Source organism: Pelodiscus sinensis, chromosome 6 (genome assembly GCF_052426305.1).
Source record: "Pelodiscus sinensis isolate ZL-2025 chromosome 6, ASM5242630v1, whole genome shotgun sequence".
Taxonomy (NCBI): domain Eukaryota; kingdom Metazoa; phylum Chordata; order Testudines; family Trionychidae; genus Pelodiscus; species Pelodiscus sinensis.
The window spans coordinates 5,125,595-5,152,769 of NC_143057.1; the positions used below are offsets into that span (position 1 = coordinate 5,125,595).

The 27,175-nt window shown below is 47.4% G+C and overlaps 1 protein-coding gene across 6 annotated transcripts in view; it reads right to left on the reverse strand.

The window, feature by feature from the left end:
* Positions 1–27,175, reverse strand: part of NRG1 (neuregulin 1) — a 532,697-nt gene that overhangs the window by 198,177 nt on the left and 307,345 nt on the right. Inside the window, exon 1 of one of the 6 annotated variants that reach the window (XM_089779154.1) lies at positions 2,906–3,519. The exons of the other annotated variants lie outside the window; for them this stretch is intronic. Coding sequence (XP_089635280.1) covers positions 2,906–3,008 — 103 coding nt within the window. The 5' untranslated portion in view covers positions 3,009–3,519. Of the gene's footprint in view, positions 1–2,905; positions 3,520–27,175 lie in introns of those variants that run through there. 6 annotated transcript variants of the gene reach the window in all.

Below are 27,175 nucleotides of genomic sequence, written 5' to 3' on the forward strand. Positions count from 1 at the left end.
CTGGGGAATTAAGACCCTGCACCGATCGGAAACTACACCTAAGTGCAGCAGCTCATCGGACACATAGGTTATTGGGGGGACAATCCCCCATTCAGGGTTCCCTGCACAGGCTCCCCCTTGGGCACAAACTTCCAGTTCAGGGTCTCCGAACTGCTTTTCCAAGCCTTCCTGAGACCCTAACTATGTGAGCAACCCTTTCTCCCCTCACACAACGATGGCCTCACGGGTCACCTTGGCTCTGCTGGGCAAGTTATGTTGTCAACAGCCCAGGGAAGAGTAGCACTCCCAGGAGACAGAGCCCCCATGGAACCCGGGCTGAGACAACAGAACGCAGTTGGAATGTCCACCTGGATCGCTGTACTGAGCTAACTGTAACGCCATTTCTTTGACCTCGCTTACCTGTAACCACCCTCTCAAAACACATCTCTAGCCCCCACGCCCTACACGTACTACCACCCGCCTCCTCCCCCACAACGGCAAGCTAGTTCCTGCTGGCTGGGCTCAGGGAGAGAAATTTTGGCCTTTCCTGTTTTTGGAAGCCGCTCCAATACCACAGTGCTGACAAATAACTTTAGAAATCCTAGATGGATCGAGAGACAGACAATCAAAAGGCCAAAGGCGTATTCCGATCCAGGTTTGCATAGCGAGGGAAGCCCGAATGTAGTGAGCACTCTCGGGCATGCTCATTAATAAGTGCAAGCCATGCCATCTGTCTCTCGCGGAGCAAGCCGGACAGAGAGGGGACGTACGTGGTGGTGATGTGTGATTTACTGGCACGAGATTGAGAGAGTTACCGCCTGGTGAATTTCACAAGTCATCTCCCATGGCAGATTATTAAACCTTTATATTGCATAACAACATCCTGTGGGACATACCGCATTAAAAGAAAAAGAAATTTAGGCCTTTTTAGAGCATTTTCCCCCATTTTCTACTGGTGCTTAGTTTTTTCACATGCTGCTCCTTGTAAAACAAGGCACCTTCGAATCACAGAACACTAGAACTGGAAGGGACCTCTAGAGGGCATCAAGGCCAGCCTCCTGCCCTCATGGCAGGACCAAGTACCATCTAGATCATCCCTGACAGATGTCTGTCCAACCTACTCTTAAATATCTCCAGAGATGGAGATTCCACAACCTCCCTGGGCAATTTATTCCAGTGTTTAACCACCCGGACAGGTAGGAAGTTTATCCTAATGTCCAACCAAAACCCCCCTTGCTGCAATTTAAGTCCATTGCTTCTTGTCCTGCATCAGAGGCCAAGGAGAACAATTTTTCTCCCTCCTCCTTGTAACACCCTTTTAGGTCCTTGAAAACTTAACTAACAACACCCCCACTGTCCCAATGAAAGGGAAGACATTAAAAAACAAAAAACCTCTAGATTATACAGAACAGATTCTCTACTCCCCAGCACCCTCTGTAGTGAGGACGGCTCTACATTGCTAACTTTCAAGATTTTACATTCAGTTTGCTCTGGTGGAAATCACGACACAGCATCCCGGGGAATGGGGAAATCAGTTCTATTTGTTATGTGTCTGACAACCCCTTCTAGACTCCCCATTCGTGGTCAGTGCCCCTTTGTGCTAAGCATGGCACAAACACATCGTAAGAAACAGGCCCTGTCCCACACAGCGTGAATTTGAAATGTACATAGAATCGTTCCTTGATAAACCAGCGTGAGATAATATAAACTCAAGGGCGTATCTTCCTATATTTGTATAGGGCCTAGCACGAGACCCTGATTCGGACTGCAGTGTTTGAGAAATATGACAGTCGAATAATACATAAAACAATAATTAGTAACAAGAGACAATATCTTCAGCTCTGACCCAGCAAGCTGATTGATACAGGCAGGTACCTATATGGAGACCCACTAAGGTGAAAAGTGCTTGCAGGATGGTTGTCTGAGACTCTGCAGGAGGAAGGAACAACACTGGGGGCATGATCGGAGAGAATCTATTCCGGATCAGCGGGGAGATATTACAGATGTTTCTAACCCTGGCAATTCACAAAGCACTTGATCTTGAAGGACCACTGGCTTGGTGTCCCAGACCAGACTCCTTTCCGCCACAGAGGGACGGACAGCGGGCATTTTGTACGGGTGTGTCCTTTAGGTTAAAAGACAAAAGCTGCTCCAAAGTTTGGAGTCCTAGACACACCCTGAAAGGAGACGGATCAGTGGGCAAAGGGCACGCGAGGTGGCCAAAGGTATCCCATCCAGGGAGCTCATCACAGGCTCTACAGTGCATGGCACAGAAAGCAGGGCCATGGAGGAGTAATAAATAAAACCACGCAGTCTGGTTAAACAGCCAGGAAAAGTGACTAGCCCGGCCACCCAATCTACGTGCCACGGGCTCCCCTTAACAGGGCGAATGCCCTGCGGCTGACACTGGGCTCTCTGACAGGCGCAGGGGAGAGCCAGCTCAGGGCTATGGAGCAAGGAAGCCCTGGCGCACAGAGGATCCCTGGCTCACAGGTGTCCCCCAACTGGGTCGCCACACACGCAGCCGCAAGAGAAGCCTCATTGTCCGGGGAAACCCGAGGGCGATCCCAGAAGAGACAGCTGGGGCCAGGGAGCTCTCCCGCCGGGCCCCGGGCGCAGGCTCCGCTTGGCTGCGCCGGAGGAATCCCCCCCGCTCCGTGGATCCCAGAGAAGGAGGAAGCGGCGCGCACCTGGCGCCGCGGGTTAAGCAGCTGCGGGAGCGCACGGAGTCGCTTTCTCCAGCTCTGCCCCGGCTCGCTCAGTGCCTGCCCCGCAGAAGCAGGGCTCGTCCTGCCCCTCCAGGGGCACCTGCGCCCGGCGGCGGGGCTCCCGGGGAGTGGACGCGGGGAGGGGACCGGGAACGCCAGGCGCAGCGGCGCCCGGCCTCAGCCAAGCCCCGAGAAGCAGGAGCGCGGGGGGCACTTACCTGCCGCAGCAGCGCCCTCCTCCTGGGGATCCGCTTTCCTGCCGGCCCCTTTGCCGCCCTTCTTGCCTTTCCTGCCTTTGCCGTCTCGCTTCTTCTCGGACATCCCGGCCGGTGCTGCGCCCGGGGACCCTGCGCCCCTCTCCAACTGCGCCCCTCTCCAAGCGGCTGCGCCCCTCTCCAACTGCGCCCCGGCTCGCCCTTCTGCTCCTCACTCCGCTGGAACAGCGGCGCGCTTGTGCCTGGCTCCGGCGGGGGAGAGTTCGCCTCTCTCTGCTGCTCCGCGTCCCGGCTCCTGCCCGGCTCTCTCCTTTCCGCCCGGCTGCTGCCACCTGGGACGAGGCGCCAGGACTTCCTGGAAGTTTGGGGAAACTCCTCGCTGCTATTTCTCTTTGCCCCCACTTGGCGAGTGCCCGCCCCGGGCACCACACGCTGCCGGGAGGAGCCTATGCGGCTCGGGGCACGGGGGTGGGTGGAGAGGAGCGGCGGCTGCAGCAGCCCAACAGAGGTCGCTGGCGCGGCTGGGAAAGCGAGGCGGGGAGGCGGGCGCACCTTGGCTTGAGCTGCAGCAGCAGCTGCTTCCTCCTCTGCCCCCAGCGGCTGCAAGGTGCCTCCTGCCCCCGCGGGGCCTCCTCCCAAAGCTGCAGCGCGCGGGGGAGAAAGTCCCCCCCCATGCGGGACACCCCTGGGGAGCCTCTCTCTGAGAGCTGACCCTAGGCGGCTTCCCTGCTCCCTGGGGCAAGGCCAGGCAAAGTCCCGAACTCTTGGAGAGGCCCCTCCACTGGAAAAGGCCCCCAGAGGTGCAAAGATTGTGGTGAAAGTTACAGTCTCCTAAAAAAACCAACCACGGTGATTCCTTTCCCTTTTCGTACCAAGCAAAACAGGCCCCCTGCCGCATTTTCGTACTGCAGGTATGCTTACAGGATTAGAGGCCCTGTTCCTGCAGGCCCCAAGAGAGAGTCCCTGCAGGTACTGGAAAGCAAAGGGCATAGGTGGTAAATGGCCTATGTGCCTGACGCTGCTAATAACCCTTTGCTGGTATCAGCCCCCACTCAGAAGTCCAGGCTTCTGTCCAAGTGCTTTGCTGAACAGGGATGGCTTTGAGCACTTCCTTAGTTGCTGAACATGGGACTTTCAGGTGGAAACTAACCTCTCAATTCTGGACCGAAAGAGGAGTAGGATGATTTGTGAGGGAGTTTGCGTTTTCAGAACTCGCCCCGACAAGCTGAGCTTTGGAAGTGGGTCTGAGTTCCGGTGCGGAGCTCTGTCGTTTAGGAGTGAATCCATGGCGAGTATGTACACACTGCGAAGGATGGACATTGTGATGTACAAGGGGAGCGGAGGATGCTCCGTTTCTTGTACAGGTTGGACCTCCCTGGTCTGGCAACCTTGAGATCTGACTAGTCCCAGATGAGGGATTTTGTCGGATCAGGGGAGGTCATTTCTGGCCCCTCTGCTACCAGCTCCCCCAGCCCTGGCCCAGCTGCCGACCTCCCTGCTAGCTCTTCCCCACCACCTTCCTGGTCCCACCAAGCAGCGCAGCTGTGGCAAGTCATCTGAAGTCCATCAAGTCCCGGTTTAGAAAAGTTCAACCTGTAGTAACAAATACTACATTAAAGTGAACTATCTGAATACTGCTTCTTATCCCATGAAGAACCTGAGCCTGTAAACATTTGTACCCAAATGACCATCACCCCAAAACCTGGATGCTTTAGCAAATGGTTTAATAAAGCATTTTTCTTGTTTGAAACCTGATTCCTGATTGCATTTAATGAGACTTCACAGAGCTGCACCTGGTGGAATAACAGGCAACATCAGTGCCTAAAATTGGGATTGCTGAATTTTCCTTACTATTGACCAATATTTAGTGACTAACATAAAAGAGTTTTCTATTTTTAATGTCACTAGGGTTCAAATGACATGTGTCGAAAAATCATGAATCAGGCCTAAAGAAAATCCTCTGAATTTAAAATAATATATTTTAGGGTCCTTTTATTTGTTGTCTAAGATTGTAAAGCATTTAGGGTCCATGTTTTTCAAGCTTTTCTCCACAATCACAAGAGCTAGAAACTTACTTTTGTTTAAATAAAAACTGTGATTGTCAGGGACCATGATATCAAGATACGGAGTTTTAAGAAAAACAACAAATTTTGCAACTGTTGATAGAACTGTAAGTTGCCAACACTGAGCATTACAAAACAAAAACAAAGCCCCTCAGAACTGGATCTGATTCTCCATTCACTGATGTCAATGAAAATCCAGTGAATTGCAAAACTGAAACATGCGCCATCAGTGCATGAAAGAATAATCTGGGTAAATTTGTAAGAGACCAAGTGACAATGGATCAGTGGGTGTTTTTCCAGTGGTCAGTGCATTCAAATTGCACTTGGATTCTTCATACAGAGTGTTCTGACATGTATACTTCAACAGGCCGGACACTGATTATTTTAAACTAGGAGAAAAAAAGATCTCTGGATATACAACTTGCTATTGAAAAAAAAATATTGGATGCAGTAGCTCTGTTTTTCCTTAAGGGGTCACAACTCAGCAAGGAGGGAGCATAATCTGGCAAAATATGGAGAAATATACTGTACTTTCAAACACTTTTGACACTGAGCTAATCTTCTATGTACTTGGCAGAGTTTAAATGCCCAAGGTAAAGTTTTACCCTATTTATTATCAAATATTATTATGTAATGATTATTGTGACTTAATTGAAATTAATTATTATTATTTATTATTATTTACAGACAATCACCTCAATGCTAAATCACAGAACCCAACCTTGGGACTTTTCTTGTAAGGTTCCAATACTTCAAAATGATCACTAAAGGTCTGTGCGGTTGCAAGCTCATGGGCTAAAAATACAGGGCCAGATTCTGATGCTCTTTCTTACTGCTCAGTCTCAGACTACGTCTACACTGCCAGGTTTTTTTTGGCAGAAGATATGCAAATCGCACTCTCATTTGCATATCTTCTGCCAATCCTTTTTGCGGAAGAGGTTTTGCCGATAAAAAGCTCTGTGTAGACGGGGCCATTTGTCGGGAAAAAACCCCTTTTTTGCAAGATCCTGTAAACCTCATTTTTTGAGGAATAAGGGATCTTGGGAAAAAGCATTTTTTTTCCAACAAATGGCCCCGTCTACACAGAGCTTTTTATCGGCAAAACCTCTTCCGCAAAAAGGATTGGCAGAAGATATGCAAATGAGAGTGCGATTTGCATATCTTCTTCCGAAAAAACCCAGCAGCGTGTACATAGCCTCATTAAAACAAACAGGACTACTCGCATGGTAAAGAACTAATTAGCATGAATAAGGATAACAAAATCTGCCCTCAGAGAGGGAATTCATCCCCTTGAGACACGTTGTAGTTCTCTGGTGGTCGGTAGAAGAGATTACTTCTACGGGAAAAGTGAGACGGTGGCCAGGGTAACTCCAGGTACTTTACACTTCTCCCCCAGTGCATTGATGGTACCAACTTCAGACCAATTCTGGCACAACTGATAACAGGTCCCAAAGTGCAGGAGGCAGTGGAACTGATCAGTTACAGCCTGTCAATACAATATAGATTTCCAGTACTGGCTGGAAAATCTTCTTCTTCCTCCCCCCGGCCCCACCTCAACCCATGGACAATGTTGATGAAAATGCTTCGACATTTCGTTTTGGCTAAAATTTACCATGGCTCCTCAACGGCTTCCAAGATTCTTTTTCAATCAGTCATCACGGCAAATCTTAAGGCTGCTTGGCACAGGCAAAGCACCTAGGAGTGGGTCTTTTGCCAGATTAAGTTGTGTTGGATCGGGTCTGATGCTTTTAGTGAGAGCAAAAAGTTAGTGTCTGGGGTGCTACATGGGAATTATAGAGCTTTGTTAGCTGGACAGAGCTTGGTCTATACACTTCCTTTGCATCACTAACTTTACATGTATTCTTAAAACCTTTGAACTGCCACTGGCATGGTCCCCACTTAAAACTTATGTCAACTCATGCCATCCCATACCCCGGCATGCTGTAACTACTCACAGGACTAGCCCAGCTGTGACTTCACTGGTCTGGGATTCACAGGGCTAACCTAACTGTGGCTAGTTAGCTCAGATATGTCAGCTCAATCTGCAATGAATGGCTGCTGTCTAGGCAGACCTGTAATTTACATCCAGTTTAAGGCTCCTTTACATTGCCAGAGTGATATAAAAGGGCATTAGGCCTGGTCCAATTTAACTAAGGCCATGTCTTCACAGGCTGTGCTGGAGATCAATCTTCTGGCATTTGATTTGGTGGGTCTAGTTAAGACCCACTAAATCAAATGCTGAGGGCGGCTCCAGTCAGCAGTCACAAGGAGCAAGGGAAGCCGACGTAGCGTTTGTTCCCATTGGGCTCCCTCTGTGAAGACAGTGCCAAGCTCGGCTTAAGGTAAGCCGACTCCAGCTACGTATTTGATATAGCTAGAGTTGTGTACCTTAATCCAACCTTTCAGGTCTAGTGTAGACCTGGCCTAAGTTAGGTTCTAAGTAGATTTAGTTAATTTGATGCAATACTCTTGTGTGGATACGCTCAGTTCCTTCGTTGTGTCTACACTGTGGGCCGGGGGTGTGAAACTACCTGAGGGAGCGGTGGGAGGGGCGAGCCGCACTGAGGGCAGTTTTGTCTGAGATGGTAGGTATATTCTAAGTCAGTCGAACCTTCCTGTTGCTTGTGCCGTGCCGTATACATTTTATTTTCAGTGCACTGGCTCCATCAGAGCTAACACAGGTATGTCTCTGGGAACTTGCAATCGTAAAAAGTGCAGACAGAGCCAATCAATGACTCATCTCAATTGCCCTCTATTGGGAACTACACAAGCCTAAAACCCAAGGAAGGGCAAGGAATTTCAGACCCCTGGGCCTGAATTTTCATATACACTAAAGCCCCTTTATGTCACTCTGACAGTATAAAGAAAGGGGGCTTAAGATGGTCATACAGAGTGTCCCCGCTATAAGTCGCCGCGGTATATATTGGGTCCGCACTAACGTCATTGATGCTTATAGGAACTGATGCGTTATAAGTCCTCCCATTTCCCTGTTCTTACATCACACACACACACACACACACACACACACACACACACAAAAAGCCCCAAAACCAACAAACTCAATTTGCACAAAAGGAAATCAGCCACAGGGGAAAAATTCCTTGCTTTCTGTCGTTTTGCTATACATCCACGTTTTTGGAATCTATCATGGATGTCTAACAGGGATGCCCTGTATATGTAATTTATTAACTACACATGTAGCACAAACAAGAACATAAGTGACAGATGCCTGTAGGAGGAGGGCGTGCAGGGAGAGCCACAAAGAAGAACAGCGAGGGCACCCCATTTAGCATTACAGTTTTGGTGGGGGCTACTAAGTGCTACCAGGAGTCCCCTATGAAGAAGAATCAGGCTCACAACATCCGACGGGGAATAAACCACCTCATTTCTGAAATGTTGTAAGCAGTTAAATATTTGTCAGCATAATAGAATCTTCAACACCTACTCAGTTACATCAGCACAACAGTCGCTTTTATGCCATTGACCTTTCTGAGCATGCGACTCTTGATTACATATTTTCCAAACAGTGGTTGGAGGGTCAATGTTGCAGACCCAGGCCTTTGGCAAGCGTAATGCATGCAGCAGGTAATGACGTTGGCCCCAACGTCTTTTTTTTTTTCTGGAAATGGCAACTTTCTGAGTTGTTTGTGTCTGGGTGTGTTTGTAGATGCGCTGCCCTGAGAGAGGATTTGACAGCATCTGATTTCTCAGCAATTTTACGGACCTGGTCTGGGAACGTTCAGAAAATGCCACAATGTGGGCATGGGAGCTTTCATCTTTAGTATTTCTGAGCTTTCAGGGGGCTTTAAAGCAGCCACTGAGAGTCAGATTAACAGGCAGAGTACAGACACAGAGAGAGGCCTGGTATGAGTTTGTGGCAATTATGTGGATTTACTGGGGACAAGTTTTAGTCTCCTTCCAAGATATTGTTCTCCTCTCAGGTATACAAGTGCAACTCCTGCTGCAGCCTGTGGGAACTTCCCTGGGCTAGCTGACAGCAGAAGGTGGATTTTTCCAAATGACAAAGGAGGGGGAAAGGGCACAAGAAAGTACAGTTCTGTTATAAGGAAGGATTTTGGCAACCTCCAGCATAATTACTTTATGTGAGTGACCCCTATTTCCTGATCCCACAAAACAGTACAAGTCTGCAACCCCAATAGGGCACGGGGGCCTGAAACGGAGTGTTCTCTCAGTGACACTGGCGTGACTCCTGGGACTGAAATGGCCAGTTGGTATAATCCACACTGAGTTCGTTCACACCACGCTCCCCGTCCAAGCAGGTGATGAATCCTGATCACATACCGTCTGAGCCATGTTGCACATACGGGTCGCGACCCAGTCCTGGGTCACAGAATGTCAGGCACTGAGTCACCTTGATATAGGGTGACCAGGTGACCAGCAGGGGAGCTAAGGCAGGTTTCCTGCCTTTCCTGGCACCGTGGACCATGGCTGTGTCCTGGAAGCATCCAGGAGCAGATCTGGATCTTAGGCAGAGAGGCCACAGGGCTCTGCACCCTGGCCCCGCCCCAAGCACCAGCTCTGCATTCCCATTGGCTAGGAACCGGCCAATGGAAGCTGCGGGGTGGTGGCTGTGGGTAAGAGCAGTGCACAGAGCCATATGCACTCTTCCACGTAGGAGCCAGAATTGCTGCTGACCACTTCCAAGGTGCAATGAAGCCCACAGTGCCAGGACAGGCAGGAAACCATCATAGGTAACCCAGTGCCCCAGCCTTGAGCTCCTCAAACCTAGAGGTCTCCCCACCCACATTTCAAACCTCTCATCCCTGGCCCCACACTGGAGCCCGCATGGAAGTCAAAAGACAGAATTATGTTGGATCATGGGCATCAACAATCTTCTTCAAGTGGGTGGTGAAAAAAAAAGTTTGAAAACAACTGCCCTAAGAACTAGTAGTTCATCTGGTAGGACTCAAGGTCTCTTACCTATACAGATGCAGATCTCAAGTAAATCTATGGTTACTCTTGATTTACATGAGTGTAAGTGAAAAGAGAATCTAGCTCCTATCAAATAACAAATCATTGTGGGTTATGCTACTTTGCCTTTTACATTCACACTGACATTACAATCTACTTTCTTCCAATGGATAGTTTATACTAAAGAATACAGAGCTACTGAATTTTGCCCAGGGACTTTGAATGAAGTTGCATGGACTTTTTCCTGGCTGAATTTAGTAGCGTACGTCCAAACCCACAATCTATTTTTTTAGCTGGTGATGGCACAGAATTTTTACTGATATATTGCCACTCTGTGAAGATCTCACAAACAAACTTTTAGAACACAACCTGATCATACATTGGGACCTCCTGTACTCTGAAATTTGAAATTCACTTCAAAACGTTACCAATACAATACTGAGGATATGCCTCTGTTTGGCCAAAAAATCTTCCTGAGAAGGTAATAAAGCTAGTAGAAAGGTTGCACAAAAATTTATGGACCAGATTCTCAACCAGTGCATGTCAACATAGCTGCACTAAAGTGAGTAGAACAACTCTGATTGACCCCCAGCTGAGAAGTTTGTCCTAAGCACTGTGAACATTTTCAATACCGAACTAATTTAGAAGTTCCATTCAAGCTCCTTTATATGAAAGACATGTTTAATTAAGGATAATTAATACATTGCATATTCACGCCCTGATACTGCAAACACTTATGCACGAGCTTAACATGTAAGAAGATCTGTCTACCACAACAGAAGTCCTCATCTGTAAAGTTACTTGCATGCATGTTTGCAGAACTGAATGGTTACATGCCTTTTGCAGGTGGACTGATTCAAACCAAAGTGGTTCAAATAATTGAGATTTTAATAATTCAAATCAGCAAGTGGGAAACCTTCCCTTAAAGCATCAGTTGTAATCTTGTTTTGTATTTGTACTTTTTAGTTCTATTCCTAAGAAAGGTTGATTCACATTGATAACCATTAAAAACATGTTAATTTGCAAATAAATATAGTCTTTACACTAGATTTGGAATTTCTTTTTGCTAACCAGAAGAATGCACCATATCTATGCATATATAGGCAATTATGTAGTTTAATTTACATTTGTTCTGATTCTTATTTTTTAATTTGTTACAAAATGATATTTGATTCAGCTGTTATATTGTACAATTGTTTTTACGTGTAATTTGTGTCATATCACTTTTTGATGGAAATTGAAAGTCAATTAAAAGGCAAAAAACAGGATTTTAAAATTGTTTTGATAGTTAAATACAAGTACCTTAAATGTGCTAGATACATAGGAAATAAAGTTTATCAAAACAAGTTTTGTTTTTAACTGATTTATTAAATAAATGAAGGCTGCGTCTAGACTGGCATGATTTTGCGGAAATACTTTTAACGGAAAAGTTTTTTCGTTAAAAGTATTTCCAGAAAAGCGCGTCTAGATTGGCACGGATGCTTTTGCGCAAAAGCATCTGTGGCCAGTCTAGATGCGATTTTGCACAAGAAAGCCCCAATCACCATTTTAGCCATTGGGGCTTTTTTGCGCAAAACAATTCTTCCCTGTCTACACTGGCCTTCTTGAGCAAGTATTCTTGTGCAAGGGGTTTTTTCCCCAAGCGGGAACGTGAAAGTATCTGCGCAAGAAGCACTGATTTTGTACATTACAAAGTCAGTGCTCTTGCGCAAATTCAAGCGGCCAGTGTAGACAGCTGGCAAGTTTTTGCACAAAAGCAACTGCTTTTGCGCAAAATCTTGCCAGTCTGTTATATGAAGTGTGTTATATGTAGTTAATGAATTGGATTGACTGTTTCCAGTCACCATGCCCTTCTCGATTTTAGAGCTAGTAGAGATCACTTTCTCACACCTTGTTTTTATTCACAGACTGGAAGAGGTAAACAAGCTTTCCTGGTTTTTCAACTCCCAATCGGCTTCTCATCTTTGAATGAACTAACATCGATCTGAACTGGTTGAATAAATTGAAAAGAAGAAAATAGTCTATCTGCACCAGCAGAAGAGGTTACTGCTGGCAAAAATTGGTTTAGGATGTCAGCAAGCTCTGGTGTTAGAGGCATAGCTAGTTAGTTCCATCAGATCAGTGCTTCAGTAGGAAACATGCACTACTTAATTGTCATAATTTCAAATATGTTTCTTTAAAAAAAAAGAAAAATATATTAATGTATTATCTTAAATATACAAATCTGATTTTAAAATCAATTTTTAATCTCTCTGTCCTTTAATATTTCAGCCATGAATTTAAAAAATAATGTGAATCACTATTATACAAGTATCAGAGGGGTAGCCGTGTTAGTCTGAATCTGCAAAAGCGGCGAGGAGTCCTGTGGCACCTTATAGACTAACTGAAGTGTTGGAGCATGAGCTTTCGTGGGCAAAGACCCACTTCGTCAGATGCATATCTTCTGCCAAAAAAACCCCGGCAGTGTAGACATAGTCTGAGACTGTCCGAGCAGTAAGAAAGAGCATCAGAATCTGGCCCTGTATTTTTAGCCCATAAAAGACTGCAACCGCACAGACCTTTAGCGATCACTTTGAAGTGCTGGAACCTTACAGGACTCCTCGCCACTATTATACAAATAAATCACGGCAGATGATAACTTCAGATTACATACTGTAGTAGAATCATTGAGGCCCTGACTATGTAATCACTTACGCACATGCTTAAATACAAGCAATCCAATGAAGTGAATAGGACGGCTCATACACCTCGAGTTAATCGTGTGTGCATATGTCTATGGAGAAATGATGTTAGGGCTTGCCTACATAGGGAAGTCCTACAGGTGTAAGGTGGGGAGTGAATATCAAGTGCTGTCATTATATGGATATAACTCCCTATGTGGACAATTTTATTCCAATTAAAAGCTTTTCCAGACAGAGAAAATGACCAGTGTTCTTACTGTGAAATGAGCTATACCAGAGCATTTTCTGGAATAAAAATGACTTCATTCTGGAATAAGAAATCCAATCAGAAAGCAGAGTAATTCTGTAACAAAATCACTTTTAATCTGGAATAGCTCAGTTATTCTGGAGAAGTTATGTCCAGTCAATTCTTCCATGTAGAAAAGTCTTAACGTGTCGACATGGGGAATTTACACCAGCGTAATTACTGGGTTAACTATCCCATCCCAGTATATCATCCTGTGTGGACAAGCTCTGCCCAAGAAACTCTTTTCCACAACACTTTGGGCTAGGTCCTCAGACACATGTGTGTGTTCACACACACACGCAAGCTTAAAACAACCTTCACTAAGTATGATGTAGCGCACATTCTGGAATGCAGAGCTCAATCTATGGAACATTAGAAACATGCGCATCTCGGCTTGCCACTTCCTTCAGATCACTAAAAACTTGTTACAGCTCTGACATGTTTTCCAAATTTTGACTCTAAAATAAAGATAGCTTGGGTCTGGACATGCCCTGTTCGGTCAAGATTTGCTGTAACCCTCCCTTACTCCTAGCCAGGCAGCACTAACTTCTATCAAGTAGTTTTAATTGGATCATAAAACATTCAAAAAGGAGCCAATGCCAAGACTCCAATTACCCCCAATGTACTAGTTCTAGGCAATTTCTAATAAAATACTGGAAACCGTTGGCTTATCTCACTGAGTGGGAAGAATATATTTTAATGGCAGATGGATTCTCCAGACTGGCTCGTGAGTTAAAATTAGAACGGCGCATACAATTTCAAATTAATACATCTTTCAGCCCTTCTCAATGCTCATGCGCTACCCCCATATGCCCGGACTGTAGCGTTTATTCATGTGATTGTGACACGTAATTGTTTGTGACACGTTTGTTGAATGTTTTACTCAAACAAATTTGAGCCTATGGATTACTGGTTCGTTGCAGTGACTCTCTGTGCCCGAATGGATGGACTGAACATGTATAATCAGAGTCTGAACAAAAGAATGGGATGTAACAGTAGCTGTAAGTCAGTGCATACTGACTGTTATCATGTAACTAGGAGTGTTAACCTTTTGTGAACTGATCACTGTTGCATGTTTGTGGAGAGGTAATCAAAGCTAGCGTCTTACCAGAACTCACCCATCTTACTTTGGTTACATGGTGTCAGAAGAAAACAAAATCTTTGGCAAAAAGGGAGCAAATGAAACCACTCATATCCCTTGGTTTTGAAGGGCACCTGCCAGAGAACCAGGCATGGTGAAGGTAAACCTATGAAAAGTTCCTGAAAACTGGGAGATGGAAGAGGGTGAAATTCTCCCTATTGCTATCTATCACGTGCACAGAAACATTGCAGAACGACAATGCATTCCAATGGGGACATGGAGGCGAATGAAAGCTGTGAGACAAAACCATTCCGAAATTTGAAGAACACTTTGATCTGCGCAAGAATGTGACTTGTCGACAACAAATCTTTCCTTTGAGAAAGCAACTGCCAGATGGCACCCTTGACTATTGTGTTACAGTCCTGCATAGTAAAGCGCCAGCCTGCAAATATGCACAGTTAACAGGCTCGTCGGAGAACATAACTGATATGACGTTCAAAGCAAGGGTATTGTGAGAAAATGGACTTGACTTTGCCAAAAGGCCTGGGTATGTATAGGATGAGTAAACTGTGTGTTTTCTAAATGAAATAGGTTCAGACCCAAAAATCCATTGCAGTCAGTGGAGCGTGCTACTCCCTCCCTCCCCCCGCCCGCCCCTTCAACTGATATTTGATCAGGGACAGTGTTAGGCTATGTCTAGACTACAGGTTTTTTTTTTAAAAACTTCACCTGCATCTAGATTGCCGCTGCGTTCTTTCAAAATTAAACCAAAAGAAAGTGGCGTTTTTTTCGACAATGGTAAACCTCATTTTAGGAGGAAGAATGCCTTTTTTTCCAAAGAGCTCCTTCGAAAAAAAGCATTCTTGACCGCAAACAGGGCTTTTTTGAAAGAGAGCATCCAGATTGTCTGGGTGCTCTCTTTTGAAATTTTTTCGAAAAAAGTTGTGGCTGTCTAGACGATCTCTTTTGAAAGAAGTGTGTAGTCTAGACTTACCCTTAGCAATTAGTGAACCAAAGTCCTTCTGTACACCAACACAGAGAGCTAGAACCCAGGGCTAACTAAAATGGAAGACTCGAGATCTACGTGTAATAAATAGGATGGCAATCGCAACGCAACAGATGTCCCAGTTCTGTGGCTACATCATCACGCGTGCAATAAAAGCAGCCATTTGGCCAAAACAAAAAGTGTTTGTCTCAGCACAAACGGCAAAGAATGACAAAAGCAAAACTCATGCGTGAACACACAGCTGGTAGACAAGACACGGATGATGCTGCAGGAGGGAAAAAGAATTTTTTGTCAGATCTTCTACTGCATTTACCAACCAATGTTCCACCACAGAGGGATTTGCGACACTGGATGTAAGTGAACACAACGGGAATTCCAGATAGACACCCTGAGCCGTGTGCAACCCAATCCATTCCAGCAGGTATGTACAAAAAGTAAGTGTTCGTGTAAAAACTTGCCTTTGTTGGCTACACCAGGCACAAGACGAGCTCTTGTAGCAAAGTCTTACCAGCATCTTTGCTAAAGACAGATACCACTGAGCAGAAATTGAAATAAGGAATGAGGAAGTCTTAGGTGTGCTTGTCTTGAACCGCAGGCTGGAAATGCAAATGGTCACACACATTATAGCACTTTGCAATTCACACTCAGGAGCGGACTGGCAATCAAAGTAGGCCCGGGAAATGGGTTGAGAATGGCCCTCACCTTGGTATCACCCTTGCGAGCCTCTCAAGCCCCGCCCCCTGCATCATGTCGGGCACGTAGTGCAAGCAGTGGGTCGGGCTCTGCATACCACATACAGCATGGACACGGAGCCACTTGGAGTTAGGAGCAACAGCGTGCAGACACGACGGCCCACCGGGAAATTCCCAGTATCCCGCCGGGCCAATCCACTCCTGTTCACACTCCTATAGACTAGGCTGTGGGGCCATGCAGACAAGGCTTAAATCTGTTTGTAGTGGGGTGATCACCCCGCTCCAGGTGAGAGAAGGGTCAAACCTCACTCTGGGAGAGGGTTGGGACCCTGGTGTAAGCAGCGGAGGCAAGTAGCAGCTAATGTTCCCACTAATTTTTTCCATCCATGTGCAGAATAAATATTATGAGCACTGAGGCATGTGCGGATGTGCACCACCAGGAAAAAAACATGCTAGTGGCTGTGGACACTGGGGGTGGCATTTGAATCTCCTGCGTGGCCACCCAAGCACTCAGCTTACAGGAAACGCTGATAGCAGCCAATTAGAGCCCAGCTGGGGCTGTATATATAGGGGCTCCTGGAGAGGAGGAAAAACCACTCTTGCTCCAGCTGTGGAGCAGGAAGGGCCTGTCTGCCTGTGATGCTACAGAGGGTACCTGAGACAGAACCAGGCTGGGGAAAGGCAGGCAGAGTTGGGGAATCTAGCCTGACTCAACTCCCAGGCTGCAGGGCCTGAGGCAAGGCCTGAGGGGTACTCAGGCTGCAGGGAGGCAGCCAGGGCAGGAATAGGCAGGTTCACATCCCTTTGCCAATGATGAGTGGCCATTTGGCCCCGGAGGCAGGGGCTAGATGACGACAAGGTGGGTATTGGGGGTGGGGTTCCCTGAGAGGGGAGGGAGCTAGCGTGCAGGACGCTGCTGTGGGGCAGAACTGTGAGGAAAGATGCACGTCACGGAGCCTGAACAAGCGCCTTGCACAGTAAGACGCTTTGCTCTTTCACGTATTGTGACTTCAAAACTATTGGGCCAAATTCTCTGCTGAAGTCACTGTATTGTGTCCAGTTACAGCAGCAGAAAATCAGACCCAGGCTTCTGACGTTACAATAGTCGCTGCACTGAAAACCATTTTCCTTTGTTCTTCGCAAACAGGAAATGTGAAGAATTTGCCGACAAGTCCTCGCAAAGAGGTAGAGCCCGAATCAGCCTTTGTTTGGCTCATCTGGCTGATTAATTCCTAGAACGTCAAACATCCTTGGCTAGCTCCCAATAATCACTCTTCGAATGAGCGTGGCCCTTCCTAAAATGTTTCTTCGTCCGTTTCTGAGAGTGCCTGCTGATTCCAGCTGTAGTCCCCAGCTTTAATTATAATCGTGCCTAGGTCTTATACCGCGCTTTGCAGCCATCGTTCTCAAAGCACGTCACAAAGGAGAGCAGGAACGTTAGCCCCATTTCACAGATGGGGAAACCGAGGCACAGGGCTTGCTCCCAGTCACCCAGCCTTCCGGTGGCAGAGGCAGACATCGAGCGCGGGTGCACAGGGCAATTCTATGTCCTAGCTGCTGGACCACGCTGCTGCCTCATAAGCCACATCTCTCAAGCTGACTTTTGTTGCAGTTTAATGTGCCGTCCCACAACCGCTACTCGGCCAGCGATAAACTCTCAGCCACACCAGAATAACGTCACCGAAATCCGAGCTTCGGTTGTGTTTGCATCATAGCTCTGAAGCGCTACCGGTGGCAACTGAGCAGGTGCCCACGTCACCATGGTAACACCAGGCCGCAGTGGAGTTGGAAGCCTCTATGCTTCTTTCCCCCTCTTTGCTCAGACAAGCAACGTTTCCTTCCGGTCAGCCGTTCTTACAGCCGGTTATTGGCTCTTCCCCTTTTCATGGTCTGGAAAAAGGGAAAAGTCGCTGGGCTGCGGAAACGGCTTAAACGTTGGCAGCTTGGACACTTGAGCATAAAAGGAATCAATATGAATGCAGAAATGGGCAAGGAACTTCAGCTCGGAGTTCTTCTGTCCCCTCCCCACCATGTTGTGCCCTTTGTCTCTTCTGTTGAATTTGTACGTCCTTAGAGTCAGGGACATGGAAATGTACAACACCGTGTGCAGCTGGGCCCCTCATCATTGCTATAATACAGTGGTCCCCAACCTTTTGGGACTGCCAGGCACCCGGGGGCGTGGCCACTCACTTGCCAGGCACCCGGGGGCGAGGCCACCCATATGCCGTGTGCCCGGGGCCGGCGCTGCTCCTGTGCCGCATGCCCAGGGGCGGGGATGCCCATACGCTGCACGCCCAGGAGCCGGCAGCACCCATGCACTGCGCGCCTGGGGCTGGCGCTGCTCCTGTGCCGAGTCCCCAGAGGCCGGCACTGCCCATACACCGTGCACCCGGGGCCGGCGCCGCCCCTGTGCCACGCGCCCGGATCCGGCGCCGCTCCTGTGCCGCGCACCCAGGGGCTGGTACCGCCCATACGCCGCACACCCAGGGCCGGCACAGCCCGTGCCATGCACCTGGGGGCGGGGCTGCCCATACGCTGCGCCGCCCATGTGCCACGTGCCTGGGGGCGGGGTGACCCCGATCACTCAGCGGGCGCACAGAAATGGCCCGGCGGGTGCCATGGCGCCTGCGGGCACCGCGTTGGGGACCACTGCTATAATATATAGTTAATAGTAACTCTGCAAAATACCAGACGTATGTTATGAAATGCCTGCGCTTCTTGGCATACCAGTGGATTTGCGTGAGTGTCTGCATTTACATACAGTGAATTTAGAACGGGGTGGGCATTCATTTTCACAGGGGGGCCACTTAATGAATGTTGGTACATGGTCACAGGCTGCATCCACCCTGGAAGGGGTGGGGTCTGCGGCAGAAGGGGTGGGGCTGGCGACTGGCCTCCACCCAGATTTATCTGGGGCCAGAGGCTTTGAATGAAAAACACCGCAAAGGGCTTGCGGCTCACATCCCTGCTGCTGCCACATTGCCTGGCAGCTGCCCAGGGTTGCTATGGCTATTTTAAAGGCTCCCAGCTCCAACCCCAGCTGGGATAATGCCACAACTGGGAGCTGGGAGCCATTTAAATAGGGACCAGCGGCCAGATGCAGTCTGAGGGCCTGATCAAGGTGTTAGGTGGGCCGGATCTGGCCTCTGGGCCACATCTTGCCCAGCCTGGATATAGAACATGGACAATGCATTCTCAAGCATCTGTTGCATAATAATACAGTTATAAAATAACACCCGACCATAGCTCCCATGCTTCCTGTACAGAACGAAAGACAAACTCCTGCCGGAATAAAACAGGGTGAGTTTTTGAGCCAGTGTACGTGAGTATCGGTTCTCTGAAGTCAGAGTGTGGCAGATTTCCGTCAGCTGCGGACATGCTCCATATAGATTTTTCTGCCTGGGTTTTTTCCTGTGTCATGGACTTTTTGTTGTCAAAAACGCCACTGGGGTGTTCCACATCCGCAGAGCCAGTGTGAGAGATGAGTGGTGCCGAAGTTATCGTCCATTCAGACAAAAGTGAATTTGTGCTTCCAGTCTGCTGTTGCAGCAGTGTCACTAGGAAGGAGAGGGGGAACGCCCCTCCCCGATCACACAGTTGCTCTCAGGCAGTAGGAAGGCTTGCAAGAGATTTCTCTCACACACACCCAGCAGGGATGACATTTGGGGAGGGCTTTCTTTTCCCCTAGCAAAGCTGTAAAAGCTTTCCTTTCCAAAAAACCACTGCAATGTGCAGGCACAGCCCTATCAACTGAAGGGTGGCAGGACCCTTCCTGGCAGGAGCCAGGAAATCCCACTCCAAAGTCCTCCCGTTCCCCCAATGACAACTCCTCCGCTACAGAGGTTTATTTTTCTAAAGCGTTTTCTGTCAAGAGAAGCAGTGTCATCTACATGCCTGACTTCCGATCCTGCCTCTCACATGGACATACTATGGACACGGAAGAGCCTTTTCCACACTCCGCCTAATGTTTGCCCATCTGTGAAATGGGAACATTCTGCCTCATTCACCTATTATGCAGTAATAGCTGTGATTCGACTATTGTATTAGGATACAAAGCATTTTTATCTTAACAAGATTGCTGTGTGCTGGGGCCCATTACAACGGGACAGATGTTCTGCCGCACATCCAGACCTAGTTAGCGTGAATCAGTTTATACACTCCACTTATGACTCATATTGGTGGGGAAGGGGAAGCCTTTGGAAAACAAATATTATGTTAGCTGCTTCCTCTTTTTCGGCTCTCCCCTCAAAAATCTGCACTCAGGGAGGACACACCATTCAAGTATCTAAAAAGTTGTTATAGGGAGGAGGGAGAAAAATTGTTCTCCTTGGCCTCTCAGGATCAGACAAGAAACAATTGGCTTAAATTGCAGCAAGGGAGGTTTAGGTTGGACATCAGGAAAAACTCTTCCTAACTGTCAGGGGAGTTAGACACAGGAATAAATTGCCTAGGGAGGTTGTGGAATCTCCATCTCAGGAGATATTTAAAAGCAGGTTGGACAGACACCTGTCAGGGATGATCTAGATGGGGCTTGGTCCTGCCTTGAGGGCAGGGGACAGGACTCAATGACCTCTTGAGGTCTCTTTCAGTCCTAGGATTCTAGGATCCTCCATAGCAGACTCTGAAGCATCTCTGTCCTTCTGATCTCAGAATGAGCCGGTATGGGAAGCTACTTTTTAAATAACAATGCATCGTTTGATTCCATGTGTCCAGTTCCTCAGGACCGCTTTTGTTCAGCATATGAACTAGCTTCTCTGCTTCTCTGCCACAACGCTGACAATGGTTAGACAATGGATACACGTGACAGAGTGTTTGTACAACACCTACCACAATGGGGTCTTGTCCATAACAGGATCATGGGGTTTGAGCGGTTTTTCACTGACTCTCAAGAGAACTAAGGGAGCTGGGTAACTAACTGACTCCCACTCAGTTTCCAAGGGAATCCCTTTAGGCCCTTTCACCAATCCAGCCAACATTTTAATCACAGCTGCCGAGACGCGGCAGGACTTTGCTGTTCTCACAACAGGGACTGAAGGCAGCAGCTCAGCTCCCGCTCTGCGATCTCTGTGGTTAAATGCTGATGGCTCTGCACAGGAACATGGTAGAAACGCCTCAGTGTATGACGCTACACCCCCGCACCTACCCTGCCTTATGTGAGCGTGCCCACTGCTGTCCCAGGGACTGTTCCTCACGAAAATGCATTCCACAGTCCGGCCCCAGAAAACTGAGCATTTCTAAAGTTGTACATAACTGAAATGTGAGCCGGATGCTGTAATTCTGGCATGAACCCCTCCAAATTCCCACTGACTTCACCAGGAGTTTGGGGAACAAGAGGAGTCCGGGCGTGAGGCCTTCTGCACCAATATCCAGATTGGGTACGTAGGGAGATGGGGGGAAAAGCTAAAGCAAGCACTGCCTTTGAACCAAGGATAGCATTAAAGTAATGGAACATCTGAGTCCAAAAGGTGCAATATTTATATTTCTCAGGTGGTAGAAGGAAAAGCCAAAGCTTTATACCTAAGGGATGCCTTTCAGAAGTGTAAAAAGAATCAGTTCCTGAATTCCTTAGTACACAGAGTGGAGACAATGAAATAGACCATAGCATGAGACCAATCTAGCATGATGTAATATTGCTGCCTTGTTCAGGCATTGACAATTATTTCCTTTTGTATCAACAAAACAGAGGCTTTGGGTGAAGTCCTAGCTTCCTAAAATGAGTGACAAAATCCCCATTGCCTTCAGTCGGACCAGCATTTCACCTTTTATTGAGCTAACAGGAGTAAAATCTGCAGAACGATCAATGAAGCGGGTCTATTTAGGGCATGTTACTGGGTGTTTACTAGATGTCAGTCTATTGAAAACTATCACGCCTCATTGTTATTTCTGTTTAGCAGTCCTGCCGGGTACCTTTCCGCCACCTACATGGAGAAATAAACCCCACTTTTTTTCTCCAGCCATCGTAAAACGATGTAGCTCATAGCCCCGTGTTTCAAGTTTCAACAGGTCGGAGTCAGCCTGGCGTCATTCCGAAGGAGACAAATTGTTTCCTGGGCAGTTGACTAAGAGTGGATCACTCGGATGAGACAAGGTCTGGTGTTCGTTCTAGGGGCTGTAAATATGCTTGGCCTTTCTGGTGTTTTCCCACAGAACTCCTACAGGCACACAGTCAGAGACACAGCTGTGCAGCTTACTGCGTGCCACTTCATGCCTGCCCTCCACTCCAGACGATGCTACTGCAGTGTTGCTGGATGAGGTCTTTTTTATTCGTTACACATGTTTCTAAGACACCCATCGCTACCATACCTGGGCACCCTTCCTCCTGCGCGTCACTGAGGAAACACGGCGTTTTCTCTAGCAAAGAGGGAGAACTTTCCATCACTTCCTCTACACCACTTTCACTCAGTCTGATTTATTTCAAGCTAGAAAGCTCTGGGTGGATCTGTCAGTTCATTCCACAGGGGAGGGATCACTTGATGAGTCCCTGTTCACTCCCTCTGGGGCACCTGGCACTGGCCGCTGTCAGCAGACAGAACACCGGGTTAGATGGCCCTTTGATCTGACCCAAGCCCATTGACTGGGGAAGGGGAGGCAAAGGGTCTGGGACTCCAGATCGTGACTGTGGTGGTGGCTGGCACCCCTGGCCCTTTAAATGCCATGTGGCATGTTCCATGCGGCTCTGAGAGATCGGGGGGGACATGCTGTGCTCAGGCGGCGTAGAGGGCTGGCTACCCTGTCTCCGCCCCTTGTCCCCGAGGCTCCACCCCTTCTAGGAGCATGGAGCCACCCCAACCCCCACCTTGCCCAGGTCCCCTGGTCTGACCCAATATGGCCGTTCTTAGGTTTTTTCACAGCCAAGGGTCCTCTACTGGGGGGCACCCAGATTCCAGATGCCCAGAGTTCAACTTGCACAAAGTTTCCTCATGTCAAATCCTGCAGCTTTCCAGAAGACCTCTAAATTACCCCCCGGCAGCAGTTTTGCACCGTGCGCTGTTGTAAGCCAGCCCTCCTTAGCGCATGCCCTGCAGCCACCTACACTAGCTGCAGCTTCCGGGGAGCCCTAAATCAAGCGGCTGAGCACATCACATTCCTCTGGCCTGCAGGTGGGAAGGCATGGACAGCAGTTGCTACAGCTGCAGCTACGAGGACAGAACGCAATGCCCTAGCTAGCTAGGAGCACCTTTTCTGATCCCACCTGGTCTGCAGGAGCAGGGCTGAGCACAGTAAGGGCTTGTCCGCACTATGCTTAGCCATGATCAATCGATCTCCGAGCAGTCTCCCGTCAATGCCAATACTACACCAAGACAAGAAGAGCAGCCGGCACCAACAGGAGAGCAGCCCCCACAGATCTTACCACATGCAAGCCGCTATGGTAAGTATGTCAATTTCAGTGAGGCTATTTGTATAGCTGAAGCGATGTAGATTAGGTCGACGGCCGGGGTTAGAGTAGAGAAGGCCTTTGACTGGGAACGTGCCTCCTCCAAACACGGCTGAGGGCCAGGTAACTCTACCCACTGCATCAGCAAAGCAATTCTCCTGGCTAACAGACATCACTGGTGTGTGATCCCAACGGAACCTAACTTGCTCCTGGCATTTTTATCTTTGTTCCTACATGGCTACAAAGTGGGTATCAGGCCAATAGCTGTGACTGGGCTGGGTCCGTAGATCAAAGAGCTGGGTGTCACCGGTTTATCTCTGTGATTGGCCTGTTACACGTGCCCTTTCACCTTTGCCTTTTAGCTGCCGGGAGGGTGTTTTGTTCCCTTTGCAAACTGATACTTGTTTAGGGGAAACTCCTTGTTTAGTTCTGTTTAATTCGGAGAGAGAAGGTTTAAAAAAACATGCTGGTCACTAGCTCCACAACCACCCACCCCAGATAAGGCATTTCTGCTGAGAATGTTTACTCTGTAATTCAAGGTGGTGGGCCAATAGAAGAGGGGTGACATGATCCGATGCGGTTTGGGAGCCTTGTTAACTTTGTCCTGAGAACAGACAAGAAAGCCAGGATCTCTCCCCCCCCCTTCCAGGCCCTTTTTGCTGCTCTGGCAGTGTCTAGCTGAGAATTCCCCCATGAGGGAAGCTCTCGGATATGGTGCAACATGGCATAACTAACTACTATGCCAATTGGCCCCAGAACTACTGGAGCACGGACTGGGACTAGATATGATGGGGGGAAGGGTGTTATATGTGGGAAGGGTTAGGGTACCATGTATCAGAACTTGCCCAGTACTAAGCTCTTATGGGGTCCCATAGGGGTCTTTGCCAGCTGGCATGAGTTAGAGTCACGTAGGAGGTGTTAACTCACATGGCACTAGTTAACATCCTTAGTTCTGAGAGGAGCTCATCGTCTGGGCGTAGGATCTCAACAAGGCAATATCAGCTCTTCATTTGCTTGTGTTATATTTGAAAACAATCTGTGATTGGACCCATTCTATCTGCTCCTGTAGCAAACCCATGTAGAATTTATGTCACTAACAGTTTTCCACACCTTACTGCAGGGCAAAAGTCGAGTTAAGCTATGCAACAGCAGCTACATCAATTGCGTAGCTGAAGTCGAAATAGCTTAATTCAGCTTTTGGCATTGTCTGTACGTTAGGAAGTCGAAGGAAGAACACTCTTTCTTCCACTTCCCTTACTCCTTGTGAAATAAGGGTTACAGAGGTCGGAGTAAGAAGTCAGCCATCTCGAAATTATTTCGAAATAACGGCTTGCTGTGTAGACGTGCACTTCGTTATTTCAAAATAACGTCAGTTATTCCAAAATAACGCTGCTGTGTAGATGTACCCTATGAGACTAACCAAAAGCTTAGGAAGTCATTAGGAATCTTTCCCTTGACTGCAGTATGTCTCGGATCAGGCCTTATGTGTAATTTTACATTCTCTTTCCTGCAGCTAAGCGAGACTAAATTTTTTCTTTTAATCCTGAATTTTAATTGGTTCAATACATCACTTCCTTTTCCAGCTTTCTACAGTGCCTCAGGCTCTCCCTTAATATTGACTACCTGAAGACGGTGGGGCTGACAGCCACTACAGGCCCTGGGACAAAGTGTGTGTATGTGGGGGCTCTGCACCCCAGAAGGGGCGGGGCCTAGAGCAGAAGGGGCGGGGTCGAAGGCAGTCAGCTCTTAGCTCTCCCCAGACTGTGGCATGCCCCTCCCAGCCCTCAGAGCTGTGGAGAACAACACTCTGACGGCAATTCAAAGGAGCCCAGGGCTGTAGCAGCGGAGACCTGAGCTCCAGGCCTATTTGAATCTCTGGGCCATGGGGCAATTGCTCCCTTTGCCTCCCTATCAGCAGGGCTGGCTGAAGACAGCAGGCCCTCTGCCATGTATGTTGGCCAAACTGGACAGTCTCTACAACAACAGATTAATGGACACAAATCAGATATCAAAATGGTAACATACAGAAACCTGTTGGGGAACATTTTAACCTGCCTGGACACACACTAATGGCTCTAAAAGTTGCCATTCTCTTGCCGAAGAATTTCAGGCACCAGCTAGAGAGAGAAACTGTGGAACTGGCCTGTTTATGCACATTTAACACATTTAGCCAGGGATTGAACAAAGGCGTCTCTTGGAGGGGCTGTTATATTCACCACCAAAATGACATCAAAAGCTAAATATCAGGCACTTAGGGTATGTCTAAACTACATGGCTCCATTGACGGAGCCATGTAGATTTGTTTTTTTGGCAAAGGCAAATGAAGCCGCGATTTAAATTTAAATTTACATGGCTGCCGCGCTGAGCCGACAAACAGCTGATCAGCTGTTTGTTGGCTCAGCGCGCTAGTCTGGACGCTTCCCTGCCGACATCAAAGCCCTTTGTCGGCAGCCCCGGTAAACCTCATCCCACAAGGAATAACGGGACTGCCGACAAAGGGCTTTGATGTCGGCAGGGGAGCGTCCAGACTAGCGCGCTGAGCCGACAAACAGCTGATCAGCTGTTTGTCGGCTCAGCGCGGCAGCCATGTAAATTTAAATGAAGCCGCGATCATTTAAATCGCGGCTTCATTTGCCTTTGCCGATCAGCCTAATCTACATGGCTCCATCGATGGAGCCATGTAGTCTAGACACAGCCTTACAGCCCACTTATTAGCCTCATTTAGCATGGACACTCTAATCGACAGGTGTTTTTTTCCTCCCCCTTTCCCCTCATTTTTCTGCTTTATAATTGACCCTCTGTGCCTCTTGCTCTATATTTGCCATCTGAAGAAGTGGGTTGTGCCCCCAGAAGCCCATGATACCATCTATATTTTTTGTTAGTCTCTAAGGTGTTACAGGACCACTTATTGTTTTTTAAGCTTTTTTTTAAGTAACACACTAAGGCCACGTCTTTTGAGTGTACCTGTTATTTCAAAATATAACGGGCTTGCTATTCCGACGTCCCTGAAAACCTCATTCCACGAGGAGTAAGGGACGTTTTGGAATAGTGATTTATTTAGAAATAAGTGCTGTGTAGACAGCGCCAAATTTCAAAATAAGCATTTCAAAATTAACTTGAAATAAGCTGCACAATTTGCGTAGCTCAAATATACGTAGCTTATTTCAAGCTGCAGGTGCACTGTATATGCACCCTGATACGGCTACCCCTCTGAGACTTATCACTTGCTGAGCAATTTCAAGTGGCAGAGTCTGTCAATTGCTTTTTGTAAGTCAATAAAACCCAAGTATGCAATTTTCCCTGTATCAATTGATCTTTGTAATACAAGCTTCAAGTTCACAATAGTGATTATCCTGCCCTTTCCACGTTTGAAGCTGCATTGTTGTTAGTGTATTTATTTATCAAGCCTTCCTTGTATTTGCTCTTGAAAAACTTACAAAAGTATCTTAAAAGCACAGGGCAGTAGGTTGGTTGGTTGTCATCTTGACAATCCACAGGATTGTTCTTTCTTGGGATATGGAAGCACAATGAAGTTTGTGTAAAGACTTCTGGCAATTTTCCTGGACAAAACAGATTCTTCATTACCGCTCACTGGGCTTTCAAGCCTTCGTCCCCTATTTCAATTGTTTTGTAACATTTCAGCTGGGATTTCATCCGAACACAATGCTCTTCCATTCCAAAGTCTTTTTAATGCTACCACGATTCTTCATCCATTATTGGTGATCTTAATGGATTAATCTCTAGGGCGGTTTCAACCTATTATTATTTGATATATTCTTGCCATATCTTGTTGCTGTCTTTAGTGTCTGTCAAATATTGTCAATATTTGTCCGTAAGGGTCACCTGTCTTTTGTCATGATTTCTCTTCTTTTTTGATACATTTCACTTTGTTTGCTTTATCCAATTGCTTTGCATTTCAGATCCAGCCATTCATTCAGACTTTACTAAGCTTCATTTATTTTTTATCATTTTTAGTTTTCAATATTCCTTTTTTTCTCTTGTTGATCTTTGAGATTTTACTTTTTTTTTGTCCATCAAAGCGGTGATTTCATCTTTTATCCATGAGACATTCTTAGCTTAGATTTATTTGGGAGTAGTTTTTTGCCATGGAAAGCTTATGCCCAAATAAATTGGTTAAGACTTCTCATTTTTGTGGC